We start from the raw sequence: 26882 nt of genomic DNA, 5'->3' as shown, positions 1-26882 counted from the left end.
ATGCGGCGCCGGCGCGGGGCGGGGCCTGTTGTCCGCGCGCGCCGGCGCTCCCGTCCCGCCTCGCTGGGGTCGCGGTCCCGGAAGTGCGGCGGGGTCGCGCGTAGGGTCTTGCCCGTTCGCTGCACGTGCCTCTGGGCACGTGGCTGAGCCACGGCCCCGGGCGCCCTGGAGCCGCCGGCCTCGGTCGCGGAGGCCGTGTCATCCCTGACCATCGCCGACGCCTTCGCCGCGGCCGGCGAGAACCCCGCCCCAACGCCCTCCGCGCTCAATAGGAGGTTCATCTGCTCCTTCCCTGACTGCAGCGCCAATTACAACAAGGCCTGGAAGCTAGACGCGCACCTGTGCAAGCATACTGGGGAGGTAACCGGGCGCCGGCCAGGCCGCGGAGGGGCGTGGCGTCCAGGCCCAGGGACTCATGATGCAGTGGCCCGCCAGGTGGGCTCTACCCATGAGGCCCGGGGCAGCACGTGGGTGCACATGCCTATGCAAGACATGTTCAGCTTTGGCACCCTGGATCCCGGAGGCGAACCAGCTCTGCCTTAGGTTTGGGCGGAGCTGAGGAGAGGTAGACACGTTCTGAGACCGAGACATCCTTGTCATGGGCTGGGGGCTTACTAAACCGCCGCTTCCCCTTTGATCTTGAGTCTTGGCCAGTCATCACCTCCTGATAATCTGTAAATAGGTGCAGAGGAAGGATTCATTTACTCTCATACTTTCTACATCCCCTACGCTTACCCCAGCAGACACCTGACTTAATCCCCGGCCTCCTGGAACTGGAATGGAGGGTGACTTCTAAGTACTGGAGGTTTGGCAAGCAGCATGCGTTCATTCCTCCATAATTAAGTACCTTTCTAGCCCTGAAGAAAGAGTAGTGAACAAAACAGACAAGGCATCTGCTGTCACCGACCTTATGCTTTAACTGGGGCAAAGGAATAAGGAATGAGATGCAGTAAATTGAGAGCTCCTGGAGGATGATCAGGAAAGGTCTCTCTTGACCCGAATGAGAAAGAAAAGATCCAGTCATGCAGACATAAGGGAAAAACAGTCTGGCAGAAAAGGAACCTGCGATTCGGTGTGATTGAGTTGGGGACTATACAAAAGGAGGTCTGAGAAGCAGGTCTGGTGGGATCATTTGTAGGCCAGGGTAGAAATAGGGTTTGGAGTTTGGGTTTTATTTTGAGGGCAATAGGAAGCCTTTGGAGATGACCCCTGGGGAAAGGGAAGCTCATGGAGGCCAAGGAATCTGCCCAATTTCCCAATGTTTGACAGAGCCTGGACTGTCTCATCAGAAGGCCCTTGATTTCTTTCCTTTCCTTTCCCTTGACCTTTCCCCTTCCCTTTCCTTCTTTTAAAGATTGGTTTATTTTAGAGAGAGAGAGAGAAGATGGTGGGGAGGGGAAGAGGGAGAGAGAATCTCAGGCAGACTCCAGTGCCGAGCTGGATCTCACAACCCTGAGATCACGACCTGAGCTGAAATCAAGAGTCAGATGCTCAACTGACTGAGCCACCCAGGCGCCCCTGAAGGCCCTTAATTTCTTAAACCAGGGACCTGCAGCCCCTACCTTTGCTCCTGGCACCTATGTAACTTAGGGGCCATTCCTTCATGTGTCCTCATGGCCCCCATCCTCCTTATCCTCTCCAGCATTGGAAGGTTGATCATTTCCTCCAACTCTTTTTTCTCTTCTTCACTGACTGTTTTCATTGCTCCTTTGTGCCCTTAACTTTACCCATGCCACCCAGCTGTCTTGGCACTCTTACCCAGTGACTGTCTTCGCTCAAAACACCCATTAAGTTCTGCCACCCTGTCCTTTCTCTTGCCCATTCTGTCCCTCAAATTGTGGGTTCTGAAACTTCTATGTCCAAGTAGGGAAGCATGTGGTCACTTTTGTGTCCCTCCCTGAGAACCCCTGGGGCAGCATGAGCCTCCTGTCCCTTCTGTGGGTCACCCCCAGAGCCATGGTCCAGGGGAAGGATAGATTGTGTCCTTGGGGCACGGGGGAAGTAGCTCTGTGACCCCTCCCTCAGCTCTGCCCTCTAGACAATAAACTGCCCTCTCTTTAAAACAAAAACAAAAAAAGTAAGACTTAGGAATACCGTGCAAAGTTCTGTGGATCTTCCCCCAGTCATACAACTCTTCTGTCTTCCTGTCTACTTGCTTTGCTACTAGTACTAACATTTGAGGCCTTGGTACCTTCCTCTTTGACTGTTCGGGGGTTATGTTTTTCATAGTTAAATAAACAAAACTGGTAATTTGGGGGATGTTTTTGACTTTTCCTATAGGTTCAGAATGGAGACCCTTCCTCCCTGGGTCCTAAGTGTTGGTTGCAGTTAGGCTAGGAGCTGATTGCTTTGCTCTGGCACCTGTGAACATCTTCCTGGAGGTGTGCCAGGCATTCTGTTAGCACAGATACCGGGCTTGTCTGGGATGAGACGGAACCTCCACGTTCCTCTGCCTAGGCTTCGAATGGATAAAAACACGCTGTGGTGGAGATGCGTGCATATAGGCCATGCTGTACCTGCGCATAGGACGTGCAGACAAGTCATCTTCGAGGGGGGAGGCGTTGCAGCCTGTTGTCAGGTTAGGAGCAGGTTAGCAGTGCTGTCTCTTACTGTGAAGGCTGCCTGCTTATTCCATACGCTATTCCTAGAACAAAACCTGCCGCACCGCCTTTGTGAGAAAGCTGCAGCATTTGTAAAACATTCTCTAGCCTTGGTGCTCAGCACTTACTGAGTGGAACCATCTCTGGAGGCAGCGTCCACATTTTAGGTCTTTAAATAATGCCGGCGTTACGAACTAGGGCAGGATTGACATGTTTTTCTTCTTTCCTTCCTGCTAGAGACCGTTTGTTTGTGACCATGAAGGGTGTGGCAAAGCCTTTGTCAGGGACTACCATCTGAGCCGCCACATCCTGATTCACACTGGGGAAAAGCTGTTTGTGTAAGTAGAGAACAGTTTTGAGGACTTCGAAGTGGTTGTGTTTGGCATACCGACCTGGTAAGAAAATGGATGGTTCACTTCTGAGACCAAGAGTGTGCAGCTTCTCTCATTTGCATCTCCTGGTCCAAGGGGAGACTGGGTTTGAATGTGTGGAAGAGAGGAGGGGGTTTTGTGCGCCCTTCATGTGGGATAACTTCAGGAATGAGTTTATCTGAAGTTCTCTTGAGTTTGCATCCTCTCTTCTCCCTTTAAAGTATATACTAACTGGGAAACCCACCCCAAAAGACACTTCGTTCAGACCAGATGGGATAATGGTTCTCTGGCAGAGTCTTGGCTCCACAGGTACAGCGTCTTTATGAACCAATAAATAAGCTGCCGGGATAAGAGACAGAAGCATGAAGAAGTAGAGCTTTTAATAGCTCTATCTTGTATTTCTTCACATTAAGCCCCTGCACCTCTCCCACACCAGGCTTTATTTTATTCTTCTTGGAGTTGCTGGTTATTTCTGAAAGGATGGAGGTACTGCTTGTCTTTTAAATCAACTACTTCTTTAAAGCAGTGGATCTCAGATTTAGGGAGCATGAGAATCACCTGGAGAGCTTGTTAAAAACACAGGGTGCTGGATCCTACCCTGGAGTTACTGATTCGGTAGGTAGGGAATGGGGCCTGAGAATCTGCGTTTCTAGCAAGTTCCCAGGTGATGATGCTGTGGTCTGGCATCCACACTTGGAGAACCACTGAACAAAATGTTTCATGGAAACAATTAGTTTTCATTGAAAAAAAATAATAATTTATTAGATATCCAGAGCTACATAAAAAGACCTGGCCTTTTTATGATCTTGCCCCATTTGCTTGACTCTCCGACATGAAACTGTGGTCCAGCGGTGCTTAACTGACCAGCAGCACCGCCTGCAACTCTGCTTGCGTCTTCTGGGTCCCTGTGCTTGCTGTCTGCTTCCTGTCACGACGTTTCCGGGCCCTGTCCGGACCAGAACTTGACATAGTTCTATGTCAAGAACTAGCTGTGTGGCAGGTTTTGCAGATGTTAAGAATTTGATATCATAATTGTGTTCTGTGAGACAGTTCCTTGCGCAGTAAGGTTTTCTAATGATCTGAGTTGATTTCTTTTAGTTTTAAGATGATGGTGAAGGTGAAGTGTCTCATGTCTCACTAAGGTCCAAACAGTCTGAGGAGGTGAGTTGTCGGTTGTTGATACGGGATCACCTTCGCTGTCATTTTCCACGTGGAGAGCCACCTGTCTGTGTGACCAGTGTGCTAGCCAGCAGGAACGGGACAAACTACCGAGGGGGCAGATGTCCTTATCTCAGCCCCCAGTCACGCACACAGTGTATCATCAAAATAGATGACCCCAAGTGAAGCTTAATGGATTTTAAAATGTAGTTCAACTAGCCCAGCAAAGAGTAACTGAGCATCACTGGAAAATAGAGCTGGGCTATGGTCTTTGACATGGAAGTTTCACTTTGGCAAATTTATTCTACAGATACACTCGTGCCTGTATTAAATGCATGTATGAGGTTACGTGCAACACTATGAGTAGTCACAGAGCATTGGAATCAACCCGCCTGCTCGTCACGAGGGACTGAAGAGCATATCAACACAGTAGAGTACTCTACAGCTGGGAAAACGTATGCAGATGTTGTCTGGGAAACTGAGAATCTCCAAGGCATATTCACTGAAAGACCAGGGTTCAGAAGAGTGTGTACAGAGGGCTGCCTTTTTGTGTGTAAAGAGGAGAGAGAGGTGGACAGGAAGAATCTGCATTTATATTTACTTCTGTCTGTTTAAAACTCTAAAGGTTACTTAATAAAACCAAAAACGTCGCCTGGGAGTGGTGAGGAGTCATGCAACCATGTCCCTTTTTATGCTTTTTGGTTTCTGAGCTAAGTTACTGTATACTATTTAAAAGACGAAATCTTCAAGGAAAACAGGCTGGGTACAGATGCACAGGGTGAATGGGAGAGCTGAGGGTTCTTCCCTCTGGAACGAGGCAGCTCTGTGGTAATCCCTGTCGGCTCTCTCTCTCTCGCCGGGCCTGTCTTCAGCTCCAGGTCCCCCGCTGGACAGTGTTACTGGGCTGTCTCTCTGGCTCCTTAAATTCCCTGTGGCCAGAATCCCTCCCAGTCCAGTCTGAGCTCTGCTTCCTTTGGTCTTCTTCTCCCTCCTTCTTGTCGGGTGGCATCCCTGTCTACCCGACGACCCACAGCAGAGACAAGGCCGCTCCCCTGGGCACCTCACCCTCTCAGTCGTCCTCTACAGCAGGCGGCTCATCAGGTTCTGTTACTCTTCCCTTAGACCCTGTCCCTCCTGCAGCTGCCACGGTCTTACTCCAGGCTCTTACTCCCACTTGAATGGTGTTTTCTCTGCCTCCAGACTGCTTCCTCTCTTAAAGCTGGGCACAGGATTTCAGCGTAGCTTTCATAACAAAGTCCAGGATCTTAGTATGTTGTGTAAATGACCTTGGTGACCTGGCCTTTTTATGATCTTGCCCCATTTGCTTGACTCTCCGACATGAAACTGTGGTCCAGCGGTGCTTAACTGACCAGCAGCACCGCCTGCAACTCTGCTTGCGTCTTCTGGGTCCCTGTGCTTGCTGTCTGCTTCCTGTCACAACGTTTCCGGGCCCTGTCCTCTTGCCCCACGCTTGTGTTGGATTAGATGCCTGGGTCAGGATTCAAGTCCAGAGTGACAGACAAACTAGTGGCTTAAACAAGACAGTCTCTGTTTTTCTTGCTTAAGTGCAGAGGTGGACAGTTGAGGGGTATTCCACAGTCAGGAGGTCCTGGGCTCCTTGTAACTTGTCTCTGCCGTCTTCATCTTGGGGCTTTGACATCATGCTCCAAGAGGACTGCTGGAGCTCCAGCTGTCACATAGGCCTTCCAGCCACCAGGGTGGATGAAGGAGCAAAAGAGGTGTGCCCCCTTCTCAGACACTTTGTGGTTGTTTAACAGGATGGGCCCGAAACAGCCATATGGCCACCCGAAATTGCAAGGAAGGCTGGAAAAACCTCTATTTCTGTTGACTGCATACCCAGCTAAAACTGGTTTCTGTTCTGAATTCTGCTCCTGAAGTCAAAGACAACACCTGTTGGAATTCCTAGTAGTCTCCGCCACAGCGCCCCTCCCGTGTGCCGCACAGTGCCCGACAGGACTATTATCCAGTGTTTATCCGTGAATGATGGCTGAGATTAGGGCTCTCAAGGAAGTCATGCTTCATCCACCAGGTTTAGGAGAACTCATCACAAGAAGAGCACACATTAAAAAAATGCAACTGCACAAAGAATTTAGATAATTCAAGGGCAAGATATAGAAACGCTCATTAAGGGGGACTAAAATGGCTTGATGATATGCCAGAGGGCATAATGGTTTGTGGTTTTGCTCTAAATATCTGTTTTTACCTCTCATGGTAAGCTGAAACTAGTGTTTTTGAGGTTTTTTTGGAAATGCAGCTTATTGTGACATTTCAAGCAAAATTAAGGTTATCAGATTCTAAATTGAGAACAGTTTAACTTAAACACGATTTAAGCCTAAGTAGGGTTTGGGCTTTTGGAACTAGTGTTTTCCACTTTCCCTCTGCCCAGTTTATTAAGCATGTCTGATGCACTGTGCTTCATTTCAGGGCCTGACATGAAAATGCATCTCATTACATGGTAATCATATCAGACTTGAGAGGCTGACACTGACTTCGCACTTTGGAATTTGTTAAAGACTATTTTATACTGTATTTTGGAAAGTACTTTTATAAGGTTGGAGGATAGATGCATCTTAAAAATCCTCTTCCTTTGGCTTGTTAACATTTTGATTTATACAATTTCTTACAGTTGTACAGCTAGTGGTTGTGATCAAAAATTCAACACAAAATCAAACTTGAAGAAACATTTTGAACGCAAGCATGAAAATCAGCAAAAACAATATGTAGTAAGTATGAATGATTTTCTATGCTTAAATTCTCTAAATATTTTTATGCTTATTGTCTATGTTTCTAAAATGCTCATCAACCAGATTTTGTCTGCCAAATACCTGAATTTAGCCCAACTACTAGCTATCATAATAGCGACTTATTTTGAAAGCAAACATTTTTGTGCTAATGTAGTTTATTATTGGTAGACTGCCCCAAAATGAAACACTTCTGCTGTTTCAAATGTGTTCATCTTTAAAGCCTCCTGGCCTAGAATTTGACAGTAACTCGATGGGAGCAAGTAGCAAGTACAGAGTCTCCACAATATGTTTATCTTGAGGGAATTCTCTTGTGAACGGTTCTCTGATTCTTCTCCAGACTAACGAACCTTTATTAAACAGTGCACTTTTGAAGGTTGTAAGAAGGCCTTTAAGAAACACCAGCAGCTGAGAATCCATCAGTGCCAGCACACCAATGAGCCGCTGTTCAAGTAGGTGCTTCACGTGGCTGAGGTCTCTTACAGTTCAGGTGGGAATAAGATTGAAACGCAAAGGTTGGGTGCAAGTGTTCAGAAACCATATCTTTTTTTTTAAATATTTTATTTATTTACTTGACAGGGAGAGAGAGAGAGCGAGAGAGGGAACACAAGCAGGGGGAGTGGGAAAGGGAGAAGCAGGCTTCCCGCTGAGCAGGGAGCCCGACGTGGGGCTGGATCCCAGGACCCTGGGATCATGACCTGAGCCGAAGGCAGACGCTTAATGACTGAGCCACCCAGGCGCCCCCAGAAACCATATCTTAATCAACACTTTTCTGTACTGTGAATGCCCATTTATAGAGTGGGTCATTTCAAATGTTTGCTTTTGCTTTTCTTTTCTAACAGAAATAGTTAATGTATTTCTGAAGGATTTGTGAGATTAGTACAATTGTGGTTAAGCTTGAAGGGAAAGCTAAGAAACGACTTTATTCAGTGAGAGCCCATTTATTTTTATTAAAGATTTTGTCAGAGAGAGAGAGAGAGAGTGCACACAAGCAGGGAGAGCGGCAGGTAGAGGGAGAAGCAGGCTTCCTGCTGAGCAGAGAGCCCAATGCGGGGCTCGATCCCAGGACTGCCAGGATCATGACCTGAGCCAAAGGCAGACGTTCAACCGACTGAGCCACCCAGGCGCCCCAAAGAGCCCGTTTAATTGTGTGAACTGTCATTATGCAGACACGAAGTATTCCTTTCCTACAGAGCAGAAGTCATGGGGCTTAGTGTGCATTAGAGCGGCCTATCCTGAGGGACAGGAACGGTGACTGGACACATGAGGGTGGACTTGCCGAGAGGGTCAGGGAGCCCCAGCCGCCTGCTCGGAGGGGCGTCTTGAAGGGCACTGGCTGGCCACTCTGCGTGCCGCTGTCCTGCCCGGTGCCTTCCTGGCCCCCCAGAGCTGTGCCTTGCCTGGGGTCACTGCAGGGCCTGTGTGTGTCCTCGCTGGCAGGCCTGCCACCTCTTATGCCGCTGGGGCCTTTCACACGGAAGCGGCCCGTGCCCCTGCATGGCTCACCAGAGCTGACCCGTCTGCCGCTGCTCTCCTTCCACACCGTCCCCAGGCAGCAGCGTTAAACCCAGTAGAGACCATTCAGAATGCCTCAGGGGTTTACCTCCGCCATCTTGTTGTAGCCAGGAAAACAGTCCATTTTCAGAAGGATAAAGATGAAAGTTTTAATTTGATCACAACGCAAAAAAAAAAGTCGTCATGACTCTTTTCTCTCAGTTTGTTTTGTCTCAGGGGTGGTCAAGTAACTTGAATTTCACTTGTGATTCGGTGTCAATTTTAAGTCTCCTCTTTATGATTGGTTTGGTTGTGGGGAGAGACTTTGGTAGCAGAAAAGGGCAGAGTAATATTCACCCTCAGCAGATGCTCCACAAAAATGGATTGGCTCATGCGTGACGTGTTGTTAACCCAGGTGTGCCCATGAAGGATGTGGGAAACACTTCGCCTCACCCAGCAGGCTGAAGCGACACAGCAAGGTCCACAAGGGTATGTCTGGTGCTCACTGGGTTACCCCCCGCTTCGAGTAGACCCCAGTAGTGTGTGTGTGTCTAGTTCTTTGGCTGAAAGATGCTTTCTCTTCTACGCCGTGGTCACGCGGAGAAACTCGACGCTATCTAGGCAGGGGCAGCATGCTGCTGGTTCAGGTTTTAGACCCGACCAGGCACGGCACATCCTTGTCTCTTCTTCCACTCCTGTCGTCGCTGTTCAAAGCGAGTGTTTCACCTTCTGCCACAAGGGCCTGGTGGCACTCTATGCTTCTGAGAGTGTTAGCGCTCCGGCCTCGGTTGGCTTTTCACCACCGTTTACCTCTTTACTACCTGCGTCTTCCTTCTCCTTACTGGCGTTCACAGGGCTTGGATAATAGTTTGAGGTTTTGGAGGAATCAGATTGTAACTTTTTCAAAAAGACTTGATTGAATTACTTAAATCTATTCTCTGTTTCCGTGAGGGATTTTTTATTCTGTATTCCAGCTTTCTAAGTATATAATGTCTGTTTTTGTTTTATTTTAACAAGAGACTAGTAGCTGAAGAGTGGGAGGTAGCCTTGTTCCTTTTAGTGTCACTCTGCTATTGAGTTGGTGAAACACAGTGACAGATTCTTCCAGTCCTGGCGCCTCGCACGATGTCCATTTTTGTCTGCAGCGTTTCCCCTGGGTTCTTATTTTCTCCCTTAATTGCAGCCTGAGTCTTTCCTGGTTTGTGGAACTTACCAGATAGTAAAACTAGAGGCCAGGGGTAGGCACACAACCCCTGAGACTTAGTGTTGGTGGTCGGCCGAGCACAGAGGACCACAGAGCTCTTTCACTGAGGAAAACAAGAGGCAGGCATAAAGCAGGGAGGGCAAAGGGGCTGCGAGGCACCGAGGTGGGGAAGCACGGCAGCTGGGAGCCCGTGGGCAGTATACACAACGTACCGGGAACAGCGTGCCCCTGTCAAGTCTGCTGACATAAAACCCTATGTGGAAAACCCTGCTACGCAATTATTTGGTTTCCCTGTAAAACAAACTTCGTTTTTATTCCCACCTCTAAAGACTAACAGAATATTATTGGGAGACTGGAGAAAAATTATATAGGCTTATAAGTTTCCTTTCTAATTACAGTTGGTGTTTACACTGAATGTTCACAAAAGGCAATGCACCAGTGTATTTTTTTTCTAAACAGGCTATATGTGTCAAAAAGAATGTTCCTTTGTGGCAAAAACATGGACAGAGCTTCTAAAACATGTGAGAGAAACCCATAAAGGTAAAGCAGACATGTATGGCACAGTGTAAATATTTGTCGTTTAGAGTGAAATGTTAAACATGTACCTTAAAATAATAACCATTCTGTGTGATGTTTTGTGACGTGTTGGGTACCTCAGTTTGACGAATGAGCAGACAGAGCTGTGGTCCCAGGTTCGGGAGGAGGTATGCCAGGAGGTGCTGTGCACGATTAGTTTTTTTTTTTTTTTTTAAGATGTTATTTATTTGAGAGAGAGCGACTGCATGAGTAGGGGAGGGGAGGGGCAGAAGGAGAGGAAGAAGCAGGCTTCCTGCTCGGCGGGGAACCCCATGAGGGACTCCATCCCAGGACCCTGGGGTCATGACCTGAGCCAAAGGCAGATGCTTAACCAGTGACTGAGCCACCCAGGCGCCCCTAAATTAGTAGTTTTAAAGGCTCTGGCAAGTCTAGAACCACAGGTGTTCTGTGGGACAGTTTGGGAAACAGTGCTTTATGTATTGGAGGACAAGGAAGGAAACTGCTCTTTTTAATCTCCCCTTGCCCGCAGCCACCATGCTGAGAACCCCTGCTCCCTGGTAAGGGAACAGAGTGACTTCCTGTAATATAAGAACGTGGGAGAATTGAGACAAACTTCCAAGCAATAAAAACTGGAGTTAGTTTTCTGATTTATGATGCTCATGACATTTTCGGCATCAGATACATTACTTATATATTCAAATTCATTTTTTTCTGTATGGTGATACCTGGGGAAGTTGGTTAAGTTTGTCTGTCTACTCCACCAGAGGACACAAAATGTGAAGTATGCCAGAAAACATTTAAGCGCAAGGATTACCTTAAGCAGCATATGAAAACTCACGCCCCAGAAAGGGATGTATGCCGGTGTCCAAGAGAAGGCTGTGGTAGAACCTACACAACTGTCTTTAATCTCCAGAGCCACATTCTCTCTTTTCACGAGGAAATGCGCCCATTTACCTGTGCACATCCTGGCTGTGGCAAAACATTTGCAATGAAAGTAAGTACTCGTGCTCACAAATGCAGTCCTTTAGGTCTGTGGCTTCCCAGCTGGGTTCTTAGGAGCCCTGGACTCCAAGATGGTGCCCCAGGGCCTACAGATGGGGAAAGCCAGGTGCTCTAGCCCTTCCACTCTGGCTTCAGCAGGAGGTTCTTAAGTCTGCAAAACAACCAGATTTGCCTACGCCAGTGGTTCTCAAAGCGTGGTCCTGGACCAGGAGCCTCAGCATCACCTGGGAACTTGCTAGAAATGCATATCCACAGGCCCCCCCTCACTGAATCAGCAACTCCAGAGATGGGGCCCAGTAATTTGTGTTTTAACAAACCCTCTCGGTGATCGTGTCTGACTTTGAGAACCAGTGCCTGTGGTACCACATGCTTATTAATTGTAAGAGTGTGCTGGTACTTGGGTGTCCTTTTAGACTGTCATCTTCTAGGGGTTGAGAGAAGTGGGCAACAAGGACATGAGGGACCACAGCACTTGGGAATCTAGTCTGGATCTTGGTGTGATTTGAATAGGTAAGAACGGGACGGGCCTGTGCGGTTCTGCAGACTCTCTCTCTGGCAGGTGCTCTTACAAGTGCGAACCGTGAGTTATAACTCAGACTGAAGAGCCACTGAGGCAGGCGCAGCGTGCGTCCAGACCCTTAGAAAACTCCCGGGGGCTGCTGGTGGTCAGCATTATCGAGGACAGCAAGACCTTGGTCAAATTTTCCACTGGGGTTTGGGAATGCTGCTGACGTAGGTTCAGTTAAAAGAACCTTCTTCAGCTTGGAGTAGCTCACTCAGAACTGGTTTCCCCCCCCCCTTACTTATGAAACTAAGAAGCCGCCGGAGGTTGAGACTGTGTAAGTTCCTAACCTGGGTCCTTGGGAAAGGTAGCGATTAGGTCTAGGATTTGAGGAAGAATTCTGCTGTGGTGGGAGAATCTTTGTAAGCAGAGGTCATAGCCTTCAATGGTATGTAACAGAAAGAAGGTTGAATTTATTTAAATAACTCACGGAGTTTTCATATTAAGAGATACCAAAATGGCAGTGTTTTAAAGATTTAACTGTTTTTCTTTTTCCTTCATTGTAGCAAAGTCTCACTAGGCATGCTGTTGTGCATGACCCTGACAAGAAGAAGCTCAAAGTAAGTTGAGTTAGGCAAGCTGTTAATTTTAAACATCAGTTACCTCAGCCAGATGCAATCTAGAATGTTTTCAGCTCCTTAGTACCCTGTGAGCCCGCACTGCTATGGAAGGGACGGCGTGGCCTTCACTTTCTTCTAAAGGAGTGTTGTGTGCCCGGTGGGGGGTACAGCTATTAGAAGATCAGTTCACACAGCTTGATTGTGAATTCCCATTATCTTGTTTTCTTATTTCCAAAGGTAAAACCATCTCGTAAAAAACGGAGTTTGGCCTCTCGTCTCAGTGGCTATATTCCTCCTAAAAGGAAGCAAGGACAAGGCTTATCTGCGCCTGAAAACGGAGAGACACCGAACTGTACCGAAGACAAGGTGCTCTCGACTGTTGCGCTCCTTGCCCTCAACTGACCCTCCCACCGCTTTGTTTAAATGAGACCACAGCATTCAGCTCAATGATTTCTGCTCAGAAGCACACTTTTCTTTATTAAAATCACTGATGCACAACATCTGATTCTTGATTGTTTCTGTTTTCTTTGTTCAGAGTGTCTTCTTTCTGGGTTCCTTGAGTTTCTCTATACGCATTCTCTTCCTTTTTGCTCAAATGACGAAGAACACACATTACAGCTTTTCCTCCCCGAACAGGCTGTGGCCGGGAAGAGAAGGTAGCTATTCCAGGCATAGTCTGGAGTATTTGATTACAGATCTCCTCCTAGAAAGGGAAAACAGCCAAAGATGAATTTAAAACCAATGTATTTGATGCTTTCTAGTGTTAATGCTTTAAAACACGTAAAAATCAGCATTCCTGACTTGCTGTTATTTAAGTGACTACGTAAATCAAATTGTACTTCTCGGGTTAAGCTGATTGAAACCTGTACGACAACCAGGCAGTTTTACAAACAACCGTGTAACTAACTAATGCACTAAAGGTTGATAGTTTTAAGTTCCCACTCTGGCATGACATTGAGGGACTACGTTTGGCTCCAGCTACCATCTCAGAAAAAAGAGGTACAAAGCAGTGGGTTTGGGCATTGGCAGAGGACCTCTTTATCCCCCAAACTGCAGTTCCCCAAACATTACTAACACAGAGTCACTGGGGTGATTAGAAAAATACACCCAGTTCTAGAGATTCTGGGCTGAAACCTAGGCCTCACAATTCTAACCTGGAATGAGGGTGAAAACCACCAGACTAAGGCTGCCTTTTAGCTGCTGAGGTCTTGGACTCTGAGAGCAAAATAGATATTCTGTAAACTTATCCTGGGAGTGTAAACTGGTACTTTCCAGAAAGACAATTTGACTTTATATGTAATACTTCTCAGGGGCATTATTAAACAGGAGACAGACTTTTAAAAATGAATCTGTTTTGTGTTTTTTTTTTAAAGATTTTATTTATTTCACAGAGAGAGACACAGCAAGAGAGGGAACACAAGCAGGGGGGAGTGGGAGAGGGAGGAGCACGCTCCCCGCTGAGCAGGGAGCCCGATGTGGGGCTTGATCCCAGGACCCTGGGATTATGACCTGAGCTGAAGGCAGTCGCTTAACGACTGAGCCACCCAGGCTCCCCAAAAATGAATGTTTTTAAATGATAGATATTATTATGCAATTTGTAAAAAAGAAAAGTATATAGCCCTGAAATTATGAAGTGCAATGTTTTCAGGTGACAAAATACTTACTATGCTTCAATGGAAAAAGTGATGTACATAGAGTATGCTTACATTTTGAAAAACAGAATTGGAAAGCTACTGCCATCACTGGGTAGAATTAGCAGTTACTTGTTCTCTGCCTTTGCTAATTATCCAGATTTTCTACAATTGTATCTTTAGATCAGAAAACAAAACCACGAGCAGTTCCTCATACCTGCTTGTACTCACCATCTTATGTTCTGGCTCCTCTGTGTTCTTCCCTTTTTTTATGGTAATTTGAACTTTGTATTTTTTCTCAATCCACTGCTGAATCTGTTTATTCTTTGTGTCCAAATCATGTTGTCCAATAGTTGAAGAAAAAGTGAGTTCCTTTGTCAGGGTAGGTCCTAGTTTGAAACAGCGAGACTTGGTGCTAGGACTGTTCACTGGTCTCTTCACAACACCCGAGCTGTGTCACACACTTCCTGAGAGATCAGGTTGGCACAGGGGCCCAACGCTCCTCTCTTAGTTTCAAATGTTTTTTTAAACAAGGGAGATGGACAAACTTAAAGGTACCAATTTTTTACCTGCCAAGTAAGAGTATTTAGGTCTCAGACTTTAAAAGCAAAATAGATATTCTGTAATGTATGAAATGCTTCCATTATTATTACCCTCATTTGATGAAAGAAAAAATGGTCCTTTCAAAGGACTAGTCTAGCTTTATGATAAACTTGACTATCCTTATTTTTCCTTCTGATCAGAGCAGCATCTGGGAAGTACTCTCTTCATCTGACTCCTTTTGTGATGGCCTAGTGACAGTGGGGTCATCCAGACGGCATCAGACAGGAGGGAGCTCCCTATGTCCTGTATTCTGAAAATGGAAACCCTGACTATTCAAAATTATTTTACAGGGAAGGAACAGACTATTTAGTAAAAGCGTTGGAACAATTCAGAGTTTTCATATGGGGGAAAAATTAGGTCTCAACCCATAAAACACTCTACCCAGGAGGAGTGACTAAATGTGAAAAAAAATACAACTTTAAAATAGGAGAAAAGAAAGTGTATGTTTGTGACCTCAGGATAGAAGAAGGATTTTTTTTGTTAAGGAAAAAATTGGTAATTTCCTCTATCAAAACATTACTGGGTAATTAAAAAAGGACAAAAAAAAAAAAATTCTGAGACAAGGTTTTTGCATCACACAGAACAGAGAACTCTATAAATCGGGGGTGGGGGGGGAGGACCATGAAAGTAGAAAAGCAGGGACTATAAATAGGCAAGTCACAGAGGAGGTAACTTAAATGGTGAAAGGAAGTACAAATAAATAGTAAGACAGGCTTTCTCACCCATCAGCATGGCAAAAATCAGATGACAATACCAAGTGTGGGTGGGGATGTAGAAGAGAAGTTTCACACATACACTGCTGATGATCTGCCCCAAAGACTCTGGAGACACTGACAGGCTCATTGTTCTTCATAACGAAAGACTGCAAACGAGCCCAATGTCCATGCAAAGGCCCTAAAGCCATGGTATGTGGTATATTCTTAGGATTCTATTTAGTAATTATGATAAATTAGCTACAGCTGTTCTGTAAACATGGCTCTTGAAAACAGCGTGACATAATTTTTGTGTGTATAAAATCCTGCTATATACTGTTTATATGTAACCGAAGTTTAACGACACAGACGGACCTACACCCCGAGTCCATGATGGTGGGGAGGGAGCACAGACAACCTCAACAACTCTGTAATGTTTTATTTTGTTTAAGAATCTGAAGCACAACAATGTTAATGTTTGTTCATTCTGGATGGTGGATAGTAGGTGTTTATATTTTTCTGTATGCTTTCTAATTCCCAAAAGTAATTTTTCCTTTTAAAAAAGTCCTTTTATCAATACCTCCTTGCTTCCTTCAAGCCCTGCAGCTGGTCCTAGGTCTCTCTCAGAACAAAATAATGCCTTCAACACCTTAGCCCTTCAACTATCACAACAGGAACGTGTCTTCTCCAAGCTTCTCTGGGCTGTTCAACTATTTTTCTGTGATACAGTTTGAAGTCTGTATCATCCTAGTTGGCCTCTGAAAACTTTTTGTTTTCTAGTCAACATCCTTGTTGAATGTGCTGTTACAAAAGTGAGCCACAGATAGTGTGTGATTTTCTTAAGACATACCACCTCACTGCGGCAGCTTCGGGACCAGTCTCCTGGTCCCTGTCCCAGGCTGTTCAACAGAAAACAATCTTTCATAACGATCAGCACTTAGTGGGAATCATGAAAAATCTTCACTTACTATCCAATTCATGGTTCCATGAAGGCATCAATGACAAGGCATTGTAAGGTGATTGGCAAAATGTGCAAATGAGCATTACTTACCAACACTGTAACAAAACACTGGGGTGTGAGAGATGCTCTATGAATCACCTCGGAGATTAGAAAGCACTTCCAAGCCATTAGCCAAGCACCTCCACTTTAGAGATGTGGGGGAAAGCGGGGGGAGGGTGACCCAGCCCTGGAACAGGGACTCCAATCCGCCTCCTCCGAGTCTCATTTCATTCCCGCCGCCAGGGCTCTGCCACCCCCAGATCAGAGACAGAGCTAAGGACCAAGGGGAAAAGAGGTTCCATCACTTTGGGGTGTTTACCTTATTTTCCCCTCCTTTTACACAGGCTTAAAGGAAGAGAATGCTGACCACAGGGCATCAAGGGAAAAAGAAGAGGAACGGAAATAAGGGAGAGCTGAAGAAAGATGTGGGCAGTGGTGGTGAGACCATGAACTTCCCTGTTTTTTTACATGCCCGTGGTCACGGGCACCTTGGCAGATGCCGCTCTCAACTGCTGGTCTGCGGTCCCGAGGACTCAGTTTGCAGACAGCATGACACCTACCAGGTTTGGGGCGGGCCTTTTCCAATTCCCGAAGTCTCAGTTGCTCCTTGTGAATCTGTGCCCCCGTCAGGAGCTGGTACTGCGGAGGTTCCACGCCGCTGTCCCGTTTAACGAGCCTCAGGTCCCGCTCATTCATGAGCCTGATCACGTCTGCTCGGTGCATGTTTCCCAAATCATTGCCTGCCTCATCCAGCACGTGAATGACTCGCTCGTGAATTTTTCTGCCAATGTTGCTAAAAGCTGGCTCACTCTTTTTCTTCTTCTTTGCTTCATCCTGGGCGTCTGCAACAGTACTGAAAGCTTTTGCATGAATCAGGTAGGACAGTCTTGGGACAGAAGCTCCAAGGGACAGCTGCGCTGGTATGGTCTTGTGCAGGATGTATTTACCAAGACACCTACTAATGCAATTATTTTCAGTCTTTATGGTTTGTAATGTGAGCCTCTTTAGAAGAAGAGCAGCCATCCTAAAAAGCAGAGAGAAGGTTCGTTATGATTCAGTCAGTTCATCCCCGAGCTTTGATGCTGTGGTGCATGGAGGGCGTGTGTGAGGCTGCAGGCCTAGGTCATCTGTGAACGTTGTGGATCCGTGCCTGGAGAATTTACACCAATGATGTGGACTGTCAGGTGACTGTGGTCACGCTAAGTCGCGGAGGTACTGTCCCCAGCACAAGTTATTGTCAGAATAAACCATATTAGCACAGTGCTGTCGTTTCCCATCGTTTCTTACCCCAATACTATCTCATTTGACTCTATTTCCCGAGGATCTCGTAGAGCCAACTCCAAAAGCAAGGATCATCCTAAAGGTTTACTTAGGAGAATGCAGTATATAAAATCCTTGGTGATTCATAAATACCAATTCATAAGCTTTTAATACAATCAACTCCTAACAATTTATCAATACATCTGCTGGTATACAGAAGACAAGAGCACTCTTCTGGGAAGGGGGACTCCCCACGAAGGAAGGTGATCCCTGGGAGCACTAACTGAGACTCTCAGAAAGGAAATACACTGATGTGAATCAGAGTGCCGACCTCAGAAACTCTACGACGACTCACAAGGTACGGCATGACGAGCAAACGCTAATGACACATTAGGCACACATTGTGATCCTGGTTTACTTCATGGGAATAACCGCTGTTCTTATAAATGGCATTCTGATTTTGTACTGGCTTCTCTCCCCCTGATAAGTGTCTTTCTCCTTCCACGCACACGTTGGGCCAAGCCTAGAAGTGCAGGCTGGAGGAGGAATGGGAGGACCCACTCATGTCATCTGGGGTGAGCAACACAAGAACTCAGGGAGGTGGGCCTGTCCACGACCAAAGAGGAAGGGATGGGGGCCTTCAGCAGTGCTTCTCAAAGAATGGTCCCTGGGTCACCTGCAGGAGAGTCACCTGGAGTGTTTGCTAAAACTAGAAATGCCCTCTGGTCCCTAGCTTTGATGCCACCGGGTTGTACAACCCCTGGACCTAGCCCCATCATCACCCTGCCTTAGGCCTCTAGTGACCAGTGAGAGAGAAAAAACAAAACAGACACAGTAAACTGAACGGGAAGCAATGGGATGCACATACTCTCACTTCTGTCCTCATGTAGCTGGGCAACACCCACATCTGTTGTTCCAGCCTCTTCCCTGAATCCCTAACTTGTAGGGCTGACTGCCAGCCCGTGCTGTCCACTCAGACAGCTAATGTCGCTCAGAGCGAACGTGTCCCGCGCCGGCTCTCCGTCTTCCCCCTACGCTGCCTCCTCCCTCAGTCTCCGCCAGGTCATAGAGCACACGCCCTCCCGGCGGCTCAGGCCCAAAGCAGCAAAGTTATCCTCCACTCTCCTTTTTCTCTTAGCAATTTAGCAGTGCATCCTGCTGTTCAGCGTCTAAAAACAGCCAGAATCCAACCACTCCTCACCTCCGTTGCTATCACCCTGCTCCAAAAATATCACCCTCTCTCACCTGGTTTACAGTCAGCCTCCTGACTGCCCTCCTGCTTCTGCCCTTACCCCCTATAATTTATCACCTACATGGCACAGTGATCCTTTTAAAATATACATGGCAGATGACATCCCTCCTCTGCTCAGAACCCTCCACTGGTTTTCATCTTGCTCGGGGGGAAAAGCCAAGCCCATGAAGGGGCCCACAGTGGCCCCTGCCCACCTCTGCCCACCTCTGCCCACTGCACCTACCCCGCCTCTTCCAGCTCTGTTCCAACCTCACTGGCCTCCAGGCTGTTCCTTGCAAACACCAAACAGTATTCCTCTGGATCCTCCTACCCAGGAGTTCCCTTCCCTCATCAGCTGTGTGGTTCATTTACCTCAGGCCCTGGCTCAAGTGTTACTGCTCAGTGAGGCCTCCCCATCCACTCTGTAGAATACTGTATACCCCATCACTTTCAAATCCATTAGCTTGCCTTTGAAAAAATCCACTGCCAGACATATTATATAGTTATTTGCACACATGTCCATAATCTTTCTCACTAGAATGCAAGCTTCACGAGAAAATGTAATTGTCCATTTTGTTCACTGCTGTGTTCCTAACACTAGAGCCCAGAGCCCGGCTCGGCACAGACATGCTGAGTGAACGTTTGAGCCAAAGGGAACAGCCGGAGGGAAGGTGGCGTCTGCTGGCATCTGAGCCCTGGGTCCTCAGATGCGTCATTCCCTAGCAATACACACAGACGCTGGTTACGCACGCTCTTCACACTCCGGCTGGCCCTTCAAACGCCCACTGACCTCAGTGAGATCTATGGCCAGATGTTCCGCCCACAGCGAAGGAGATGAACTCACAGTTGCGACCTGGTTGGTACTCCAGCTGCAGATGTGGCAAAGGCTCTAGAATCGGAGCAGACTGGATTTTAAATAGCTGAGATACTGTTTAACAAAAGAAGTCAGGTATTTGTTGGTGGACGAAGCCCCCAGACCAAAAAAGCAAGAAAGCCTGAGGAGACCAGAGAAGACTTTTTTCCATTTATCATCAGAAAAATAGCCACAGCACCAAATTTCACTATGAGTTAGGATGGCACTGACAATAATGGATGAAAGCTGACTGCGTCCTGGGTAGTGAATCCTCAACACATTAAAAAAGAAAATATTATTTCAAAATGTAGGATTTTTAAAAACAAGTAAGCATATGAATAGACTAGGCATAGGAAAAAGATGAAAAGAAATTTGTGAAAACCCTGGTTGTTTGTAGTCGAGGACACAAGTGATTTTTTTCCCCTATGCTTCCTAATTATCATTTTTTCCTCAATCTTTTACATGGAAAAAGTATTTTTTATACTAGTAAATAAGATATATTTATTTACAAAATAAAGACTATTTCAGAAAAATTATGTAGAATTTTTTCTTAAAGCTTTAAAAACGCTTTCCAGGAAAAGGTAAAGAGTAGAAAAATACTGTAACTATATTTTTAAATTCTGTACTGTTATTTAAATTTTAAGAAGTTTTTTGGGGCACCTGGGTAGCTCAGTCGGTTAAGCGTCTGCCTTTGGCTCAGGTCCTGATCTCAGGGGCCTGGGATTGAGCCCTGCATAGGGCTCCCTGCTCGGTGGGGAGTCTGCTTCTCCCTCTCCCTCTGCTACTCCCCCTGCTTGTGCTCTCACTCTCTCTCTCTCAAATAAATAAATAAATAATCTTAAAAAAATAAAAATAAATTTTCAAAAGTTTTAAATTTTCTTGACTTATACAGCACTTAAGCTCCAATACTAGCTAAATTTTGGCTTTATGTCAGCAAAGCTGAACATATACATATTTCTTCGAAATAAGCTTTTCATAGATAAAATATAAATACAATGTTAAGAAAAAAGCTGTGAAATTATTAAATTTGAATTGCAAATACCAACTTAAATTCTAATAATTAAAAAGCCTTTTTAAAAAAGATTTTATTTGGGGCGCCTGGGTGGCTCAGTTGTTAAGCGTCTGCCTTCAGCTCAGGTCAGGATCTCAGAGTCCTGGGATCATGACCTGAGCCGAAGGCAGAGGCTTAACCAACTGAGCCACCCAGGCACCTCTAAAAAGCTTTTTATTAGGAAAAGTTTCAAACATGTAGAGGAAGAATAGTATAATAAAGCCCTAAGCACCCATCATGCAGCTTCTTAATAGCACGTAGCCAAACCTGCCTCCTCTCTGCTTCAACTACTTTCCTACGCCCCCAGCCGCCCATGAACTATTTCAAGGTAAATCCTATCTTGCCAGCAAATACCTCAGTAAGTCATCTCTAAGAGGTGAGGCCTCTTTTGTCTTTTTAGTGACCATAATAACATTACCCTAACTAACAATCATTCCTTTATATTACCAAATATCCAGTTTTCTGATTTCCCCCATATTACTACAATTTTGCTTGTTTACATTTCATTCACAGGTTGGGAGCATGGACAGACTCCCACCAGCCAAATGTGAGGTAATTTCAACATTAAAGAACAATGGCTGAAAGTTGTTTTAACACATGGAATATGCAAAAATCTATAAAAAAGAAAGATCATTTGCCAGAACTGCATGTGACTATTGCCCAGACTCCTTACTGTGAAAATTGGTAAAGAAAAAGGACTAAGCATTCATCGTACCTTTTTAGGAAGACCTGTAATCAGCAATCATCCCCAGGTGGTGAAGAAAAGCTCTTCATTAGAGGAGAATGCCAGCTAATAAATGGAGAAGAAAAGTAATTTAGAAATCACCATTTTGCCACCTTCAATCAAATCACAGATCCAGGCAAGGGTGGATGCAAAAACCACTAGGTAAAAAGCTAATGAGGAAACAAGGTACTCAAATGGTGCCAAAGGGTGACTCAAAGATGACCTGCAAATTGAAATGGGAAAAACACACTTTGGCTGTCACCCTCCTTAACCTAAGGTCCGACTCAGTATTCCAGCGATGGGACAACCCGACATCCTAGTGCCTACCTCCTCCTGTGCCATGGCCTGGGTGCGGTGCCTTCTGTGAAACAGTCCTGCCAAAAAAGGTTTAACCAGAACCGGGTCCGGCCTCTAGACCTGGTTTCCAGTCTCCAGGGAATTCAAGGGCCAGACTCGGGAACAAATCAGGCACCACCACAAGGGAACAATCTGACAAATACAGACTGTGAGACAAGCCAAGTGGCTTGGTGTCAAAAAAAAAAAAAAAAAAAAGTGTTAGGAGGAATGAAAAGAGAAGGGGTTTATTCTTGAATAAAAAGACAGAGGAGACATAATTATAAAATGCAATGTGTTTGAAAAAAGCAACTACAGAGATGTTGAGACACAAGGGGACAAGCTGAATAATGACAAGATTCCTGATGGAGCGGGTGCTTTCTGAGAAATACTGTGAATTGTCTCAGGTGGGAAAATGCCATTCTTGGGAGGGGACTCTGAAGTATTCAGGGTAGAGGACGATGACATCTGCCACTTGCTCAGACAGGGTTTGGCAGAAAATACATGTGCAGCATGGCAACATTTGCTGAATCTACGTTATGGTTACACGGATGTTTGGTTATTGAGCCTTACAACTGTTCTGTATGTTTAATTTTGTTCATAATTAAAAAGTTAAAAGAGAAGCCAGCTGCCCACAGGAAGGAAAAAGTTCCCTACTCGTGCCAATACGACTGTTCCAATCTGTGTAAATTACAGACATCAGTATAATTTAATAAATTGGCATTCTGGCTTTATAGATCTTCAAAAAATGTTAGTTTTCATTAGTTTCAAGGCTATATCTAAATGAAGCCTATGTCTAGGGAACTTTACAGATTTCAAAGTCTGAATTGTTTGGTAATGCAAATCACCTTTATTCTCCATCTAGTTTTCATCAGAGCAGTCTAAAGGTGTCTCACCATCATGAATGAAGATGGTTTCAATTCGAAGTAGAACTTGTGCAATGTCTGGCTAACTAGTAGTTAAAAGTGAACACGTTTTGGAGTAGTGGTTCTCAGAAACTGGAGGCCTATCAGCATCATCTTTTTCAAACACAAGATGTTTCCCTGTTCCTCTCTTGTTAAGAACCACTGGGTCAAGACCCCCTCAAAAAAGAAGACATAAGAAAATACATGATAAAACATTGTAACATTCGTGGGTTCAAGTGGTTTAAGCTAGGCTGTCTGGGAGTACAAGAGCAAAGGTTAAGAAAAGGTTAAGAAAGCTTTCCAGGTGGGTGCAAAATAGAAAGCCTTGCTCTCTCCTGAAATTTCTCCAATTAAATGTCTTTGTTATCTCTGTCAAACAAATAGTAGGCCGAATGAACCAGCAGTCTAAATCGAAATAGGTTCTCATGTTCTTATGACAATATGCCTTATGACTAAAGTGCCTTTAGTCACTTACTTCCACAGCTGTCCCTTCTGAGACATCCAGAACTATTTGAAAAGCCAATTATCTTAAAATCATTTACTTAAAGTACACAATCGTGTAGTAAGAGATAGCCATGTCTGGTTTCACGGTAACTCAGACCTGATGGAGATCATCCTGTGCTGCAGCTATCTGCATCTGTTGGGAGTTTTAAATTCCGCAACTGACTCCACATTGTAGGGAGAAAACATAATTTCTCTTGTGTTGTTCCTTATTTATGTGAGATTGGATCACTGAAAAACTCCACATCCTGCAAGCACTGGAGGATAAACTGACAAGCGCCCTCAAAGCCCCCTCACTCTTCTGTCTTAGCAATTCCCACTCATTTCAGTCCTCACTCCTCTGCTTGGACCTCTTCAACACCATCACTAACTGGCCTGGGACCATGTAAGAAAAATGACAATTGCATTATTCCAAATGCACACAACACAGAATAATTTTAATGTCTGATCCGCATATTTCATAAGAAATTGAAAGGATTTTAAACAGTAAGCCATAAAGTGGGAAATTATTAAATAAATATATGGTTACCTCCATACACTGTGTATTTCGGGAGAGCTTAGGGTTGTGTTCTTTATACTTTCACATTAAGTCTGCAGTTGTTTAAAATGAACAATATTCTTTGAGGACTACTTCTCCCCACTTTTATTATGGAAATGTTTAAATATACAGAAAAATTGAAATATACAGAAAATGATACAGTGAACACCCCAATACCCCTTCATCTAGATTCTACATGTTGCTATCTTTGTATTATTTATCCATCTATTTATTCCTCTTTCTATCCATTTCATTTATGTTTTGATGCATTTCAAAGTAGTTGCAGACAGTGGCATCCTCGAGTCCTTCATCCTCAAATTCTGCAGCATGCATTCCATTAACTAGGGTTCAACATTTGTTAACGATTCTTTCCATTTTGAGGCAAATTTTACATATAATGAAATGTACAGGGGCACCAGCGTGGCTCAGTGGGTTAAGTGCCTGCCTTTGGTTCAGGTCATGATCCCAGTGTCTTGGAATCAAGTCCCATGTCAGGCTCCCTGCTCATAGGGAAGTCTGCCTCTCCCTCTCCCGCTGCCCCTCCCCCCCGCTTGTGTTCTGTCTCTTGCTTTCTTTCTCAAATAAAGGAAATCTAAAAAAAAAAAAAATGTACAAATCTTAAACATCTCTTTTAATTAGTTTTGACAAGTACAAACACCTCTGTAACCAAAACTCCTGTCAACATGTAGAATATTACCATCACCCCAGAAAGTTCCCTCATGCCTCTTCCAAGTTAGTCTCCAACCCCACCCAGAGGCAACAACTGTTCTGGTATTTTTCCATCATAGTCTGTTCTCAGATTTCATATAAATGTAATCAAGCAGTATGTACTCTTTGTTGTAAGGCATCTCAGCATGTTTTTGAGATTCATCTGTGTTGTTGCATGTGTCATTGTTTGTTCCTATTTCTGAGAGTTGTCCCAGTATATGAATATACTACAAATTTTAAATCCAGTTTTCTGATGAACATTTAGAATGTTCCTAGCTTGGGGTTGTTATGAATCAAGTTGCTATGAACATTTTTGTACAAGAAAAAAAAAGTGATCAAATGATTACTGCCCCAAAAGACAGCTGCATTCCCCTTATGATATTATGATACATTATTTTGCATTACCAAGTACCTGTTCAGGAGGTACTGATAATGTATTTGTAATGAAAGTTCTAGGAATATGATTTAAATATGTGGTTATGAGGGATTAAACTGCTTGCATGCTCACCGCTCTTCTTTCCTATATAGCTGATAGTCACAAGCTCATACTTACTGATATTTGTTATTTCCAGGGAGGCTGGATCAAAGCTACATAGATTCTAGTGGACTAAGTATTTGTGAAATTAATTTTGCCAATTCCTATGACTTTAAGAATCCTCTCTCACACCTTTCAAAGGAGTTTCACAAAGTCCTTGCTTCTGCCTGCAGACCTGCCAACAGTCCATCTGCTCTGTTCCAGTGGGCTCTGCGGCCTTAATACCAGAGGACTGAACCATGGTCACTGAGCCTTCATGGTGCTCTCCCTTGGCTCTGGTTTTGCTCTTCCATAAGGGGCACATAAGGGGTACAAAGTACTCTCCATACTCAGGTTGGCTTTTTAAGAGCTATAACACCAATTTACAACACTGGAAAAAGCCAACATGTATCTTTGGCCAATTACTTAACCATATTTCTTTACCTATAAAATTTTTAACTTATACTTTTAGTTATTTTATTGAAATAGCTTACTGACCATCCAGGAAATGTTTTTTTTAAAGCTTTTAAATCCAGAGCTACAGAGTCAGTATTAACGTTGGACTTACTCCTGTACATGAATCTTCCACATGGTCACTTGCTCTTCCAGAACTTCCTATCTCAGTGCCCGGCATCACAGTTCATCCAGAGCACCGTCTTTTGCGTCTCTGCTCTCCCTCACCCTCCTAGCTAACCCAACACCAAGTCTCATAAATTTTACTTCCTAATTCCACTCAAATCCAACCACTTCTCTCCATACCCATTGCCACCACCCTAGTTTAAGACATCTTCCATCTCGTGTGTATTCCCACCAGTCTCCTAACTAGGATTTACCAATTGCAACACTGCAATCCGTTGTCTCTGCGCTACTGTCACCACACAGCCCCGCCCTCCCCACCATAAAACTGCCCCAGATTACAGGCCAACATCTTTCATGAAGCCTAGAGGGTCGTGCCACCTCTCCAGCCTCGTTCTATACCAAACTTCCTATTTGCCTAAACCACACTGGCCGTCCAGATTCTTGAAACGCTCTTCCCTTAGGTTTAGGAAACGCCAGATTGTTGCTTAGTGCTCCTTTTCTCCGGGGATTCTGATCACCTTCCAAACTAAGCCCATCAGCCCCCACTCCTACTGCTCCCTCATCTGTTTGTTGAGCTCAGCATTAATGCTCAACATTAAATGCTCGCATAGTAGTTTATCTTTCCCTTTTAGCACTCATCACAATTACAATTTTGTGATTATCTTATCGCTGTTCCTCTCCTTCACTAGACGGTAAGTTCTCTGAAGCTGGGAACGAATCTGATTTATCTGTCCCGTCCCTGGCACAGTAAACAGTCGTGGACTTTTCAAACGCCCCTCCATTCTCTGTACTTTAATCTTAGACTGAAGCTTTTCACTACACGAATGTGCAATTGCGAATTTCAGTACGAAAGTTTATTTACTTCTTTCGAGAGTCTTATGCCACGAGCCTATTAAACGATAAGCAGGGAAAAACAGAAATCCCGCAATCACTTAGCAACCTTGCCCGCTACTCCTCCCCCCGCGGAGACTGCGGGGAACCGGACGGTCACCTGTGTCAGCCGCGGCCACGCCCACACTGGGAAAGGGTCCCCCGGCAAGCCTCGGACAGAGACGGGGCGTGGGGACGTACGGCGAGCGTGCACGCGTGCCTGTACGTGCGCCGCGATGGCGGGGCGGGACGACCAGGCGACCGGAGGGCCGGCGCCGGGTCTAGATCCTGCGGTTCCCGGATGCAGGGGCAGCGTTCCGGGCCCAAAGACGGCTCTACACACCGGCCGAATCCCCGAACCCGCGGCAGGGTCTGTGGCGCCTCTCCGCGCTCCGTCCGGCGGCAGGGGCGGCACTGACCTTCCAGGGACACAGCCGAGGTGAAGCCGCTTCCTCCGTAGGCCTGTGCCTAAGCCCACGTCCTCCCGCCTCAGGCCCCCCGTCACTGGCACGGCGCCCCTCGCCTTTAGCTTTACCTTTGCCGGGCCGGCGATTGGTAAGGTCTGGCGGAAGAAGCCAGGGAACGGCCCCCCTCGGGCAGCCCCCTTCGCCCTCCGTAGTGGGCGGAGCCCGCGTCTTT

General features: G+C 45.6%; 2 protein-coding genes across 3 annotated transcripts; one reads left to right on the top strand and one right to left on the bottom strand.

Moving 5' to 3' along the window:
• On the top strand, positions 1–12797 carry GTF3A (general transcription factor IIIA). Its single transcript, XM_021678188.2, has 10 exons — positions 1–100; positions 149–360; positions 2838–2938; positions 6777–6873; positions 7255–7343; positions 8801–8874; positions 10049–10129; positions 10891–11120; positions 12197–12250; positions 12488–12797. The coding sequence occupies exons 1-10, from the start codon at positions 1–3 to the stop codon at positions 12650–12652; spliced, it is 1203 nt and encodes a 400-aa protein (XP_021533863.1). The 3' UTR covers positions 12653–12797.
• MTIF3 (mitochondrial translational initiation factor 3) lies at positions 12707–26882 on the bottom strand. 2 transcript variants are annotated; one of them, XM_021678337.2, is made up of 5 exons: positions 26779–26882; positions 21287–21361; positions 16737–17200; positions 14113–14270; positions 12707–12953 (listed from the first exon to the last, which is right to left on the bottom strand). In XM_021678337.2, exons 3-5 carry the CDS (start codon positions 17197–17199, stop codon positions 12735–12737), a joined length of 840 nt encoding a protein of 279 aa, XP_021534012.1. In that variant the 5' UTR covers position 17200; positions 21287–21361; positions 26779–26882; the 3' UTR covers positions 12707–12734. The 2 variants fall into 2 exon arrangements, with proteins under 2 accessions (XP_021534012.1, XP_021534013.1); XM_021678338.2 differs by lacking the exon at positions 21287–21361 and having other exon boundaries at positions 26779–26796.

This window comes from Neomonachus schauinslandi, chromosome 3 (genome assembly GCF_002201575.2).
Source record: "Neomonachus schauinslandi chromosome 3, ASM220157v2, whole genome shotgun sequence".
Classification (NCBI taxonomy): Eukaryota; Metazoa; Chordata; class Mammalia; order Carnivora; family Phocidae; genus Neomonachus; species Neomonachus schauinslandi.
This window is presented reverse-complemented; position numbering and strand designations above follow the sequence as displayed.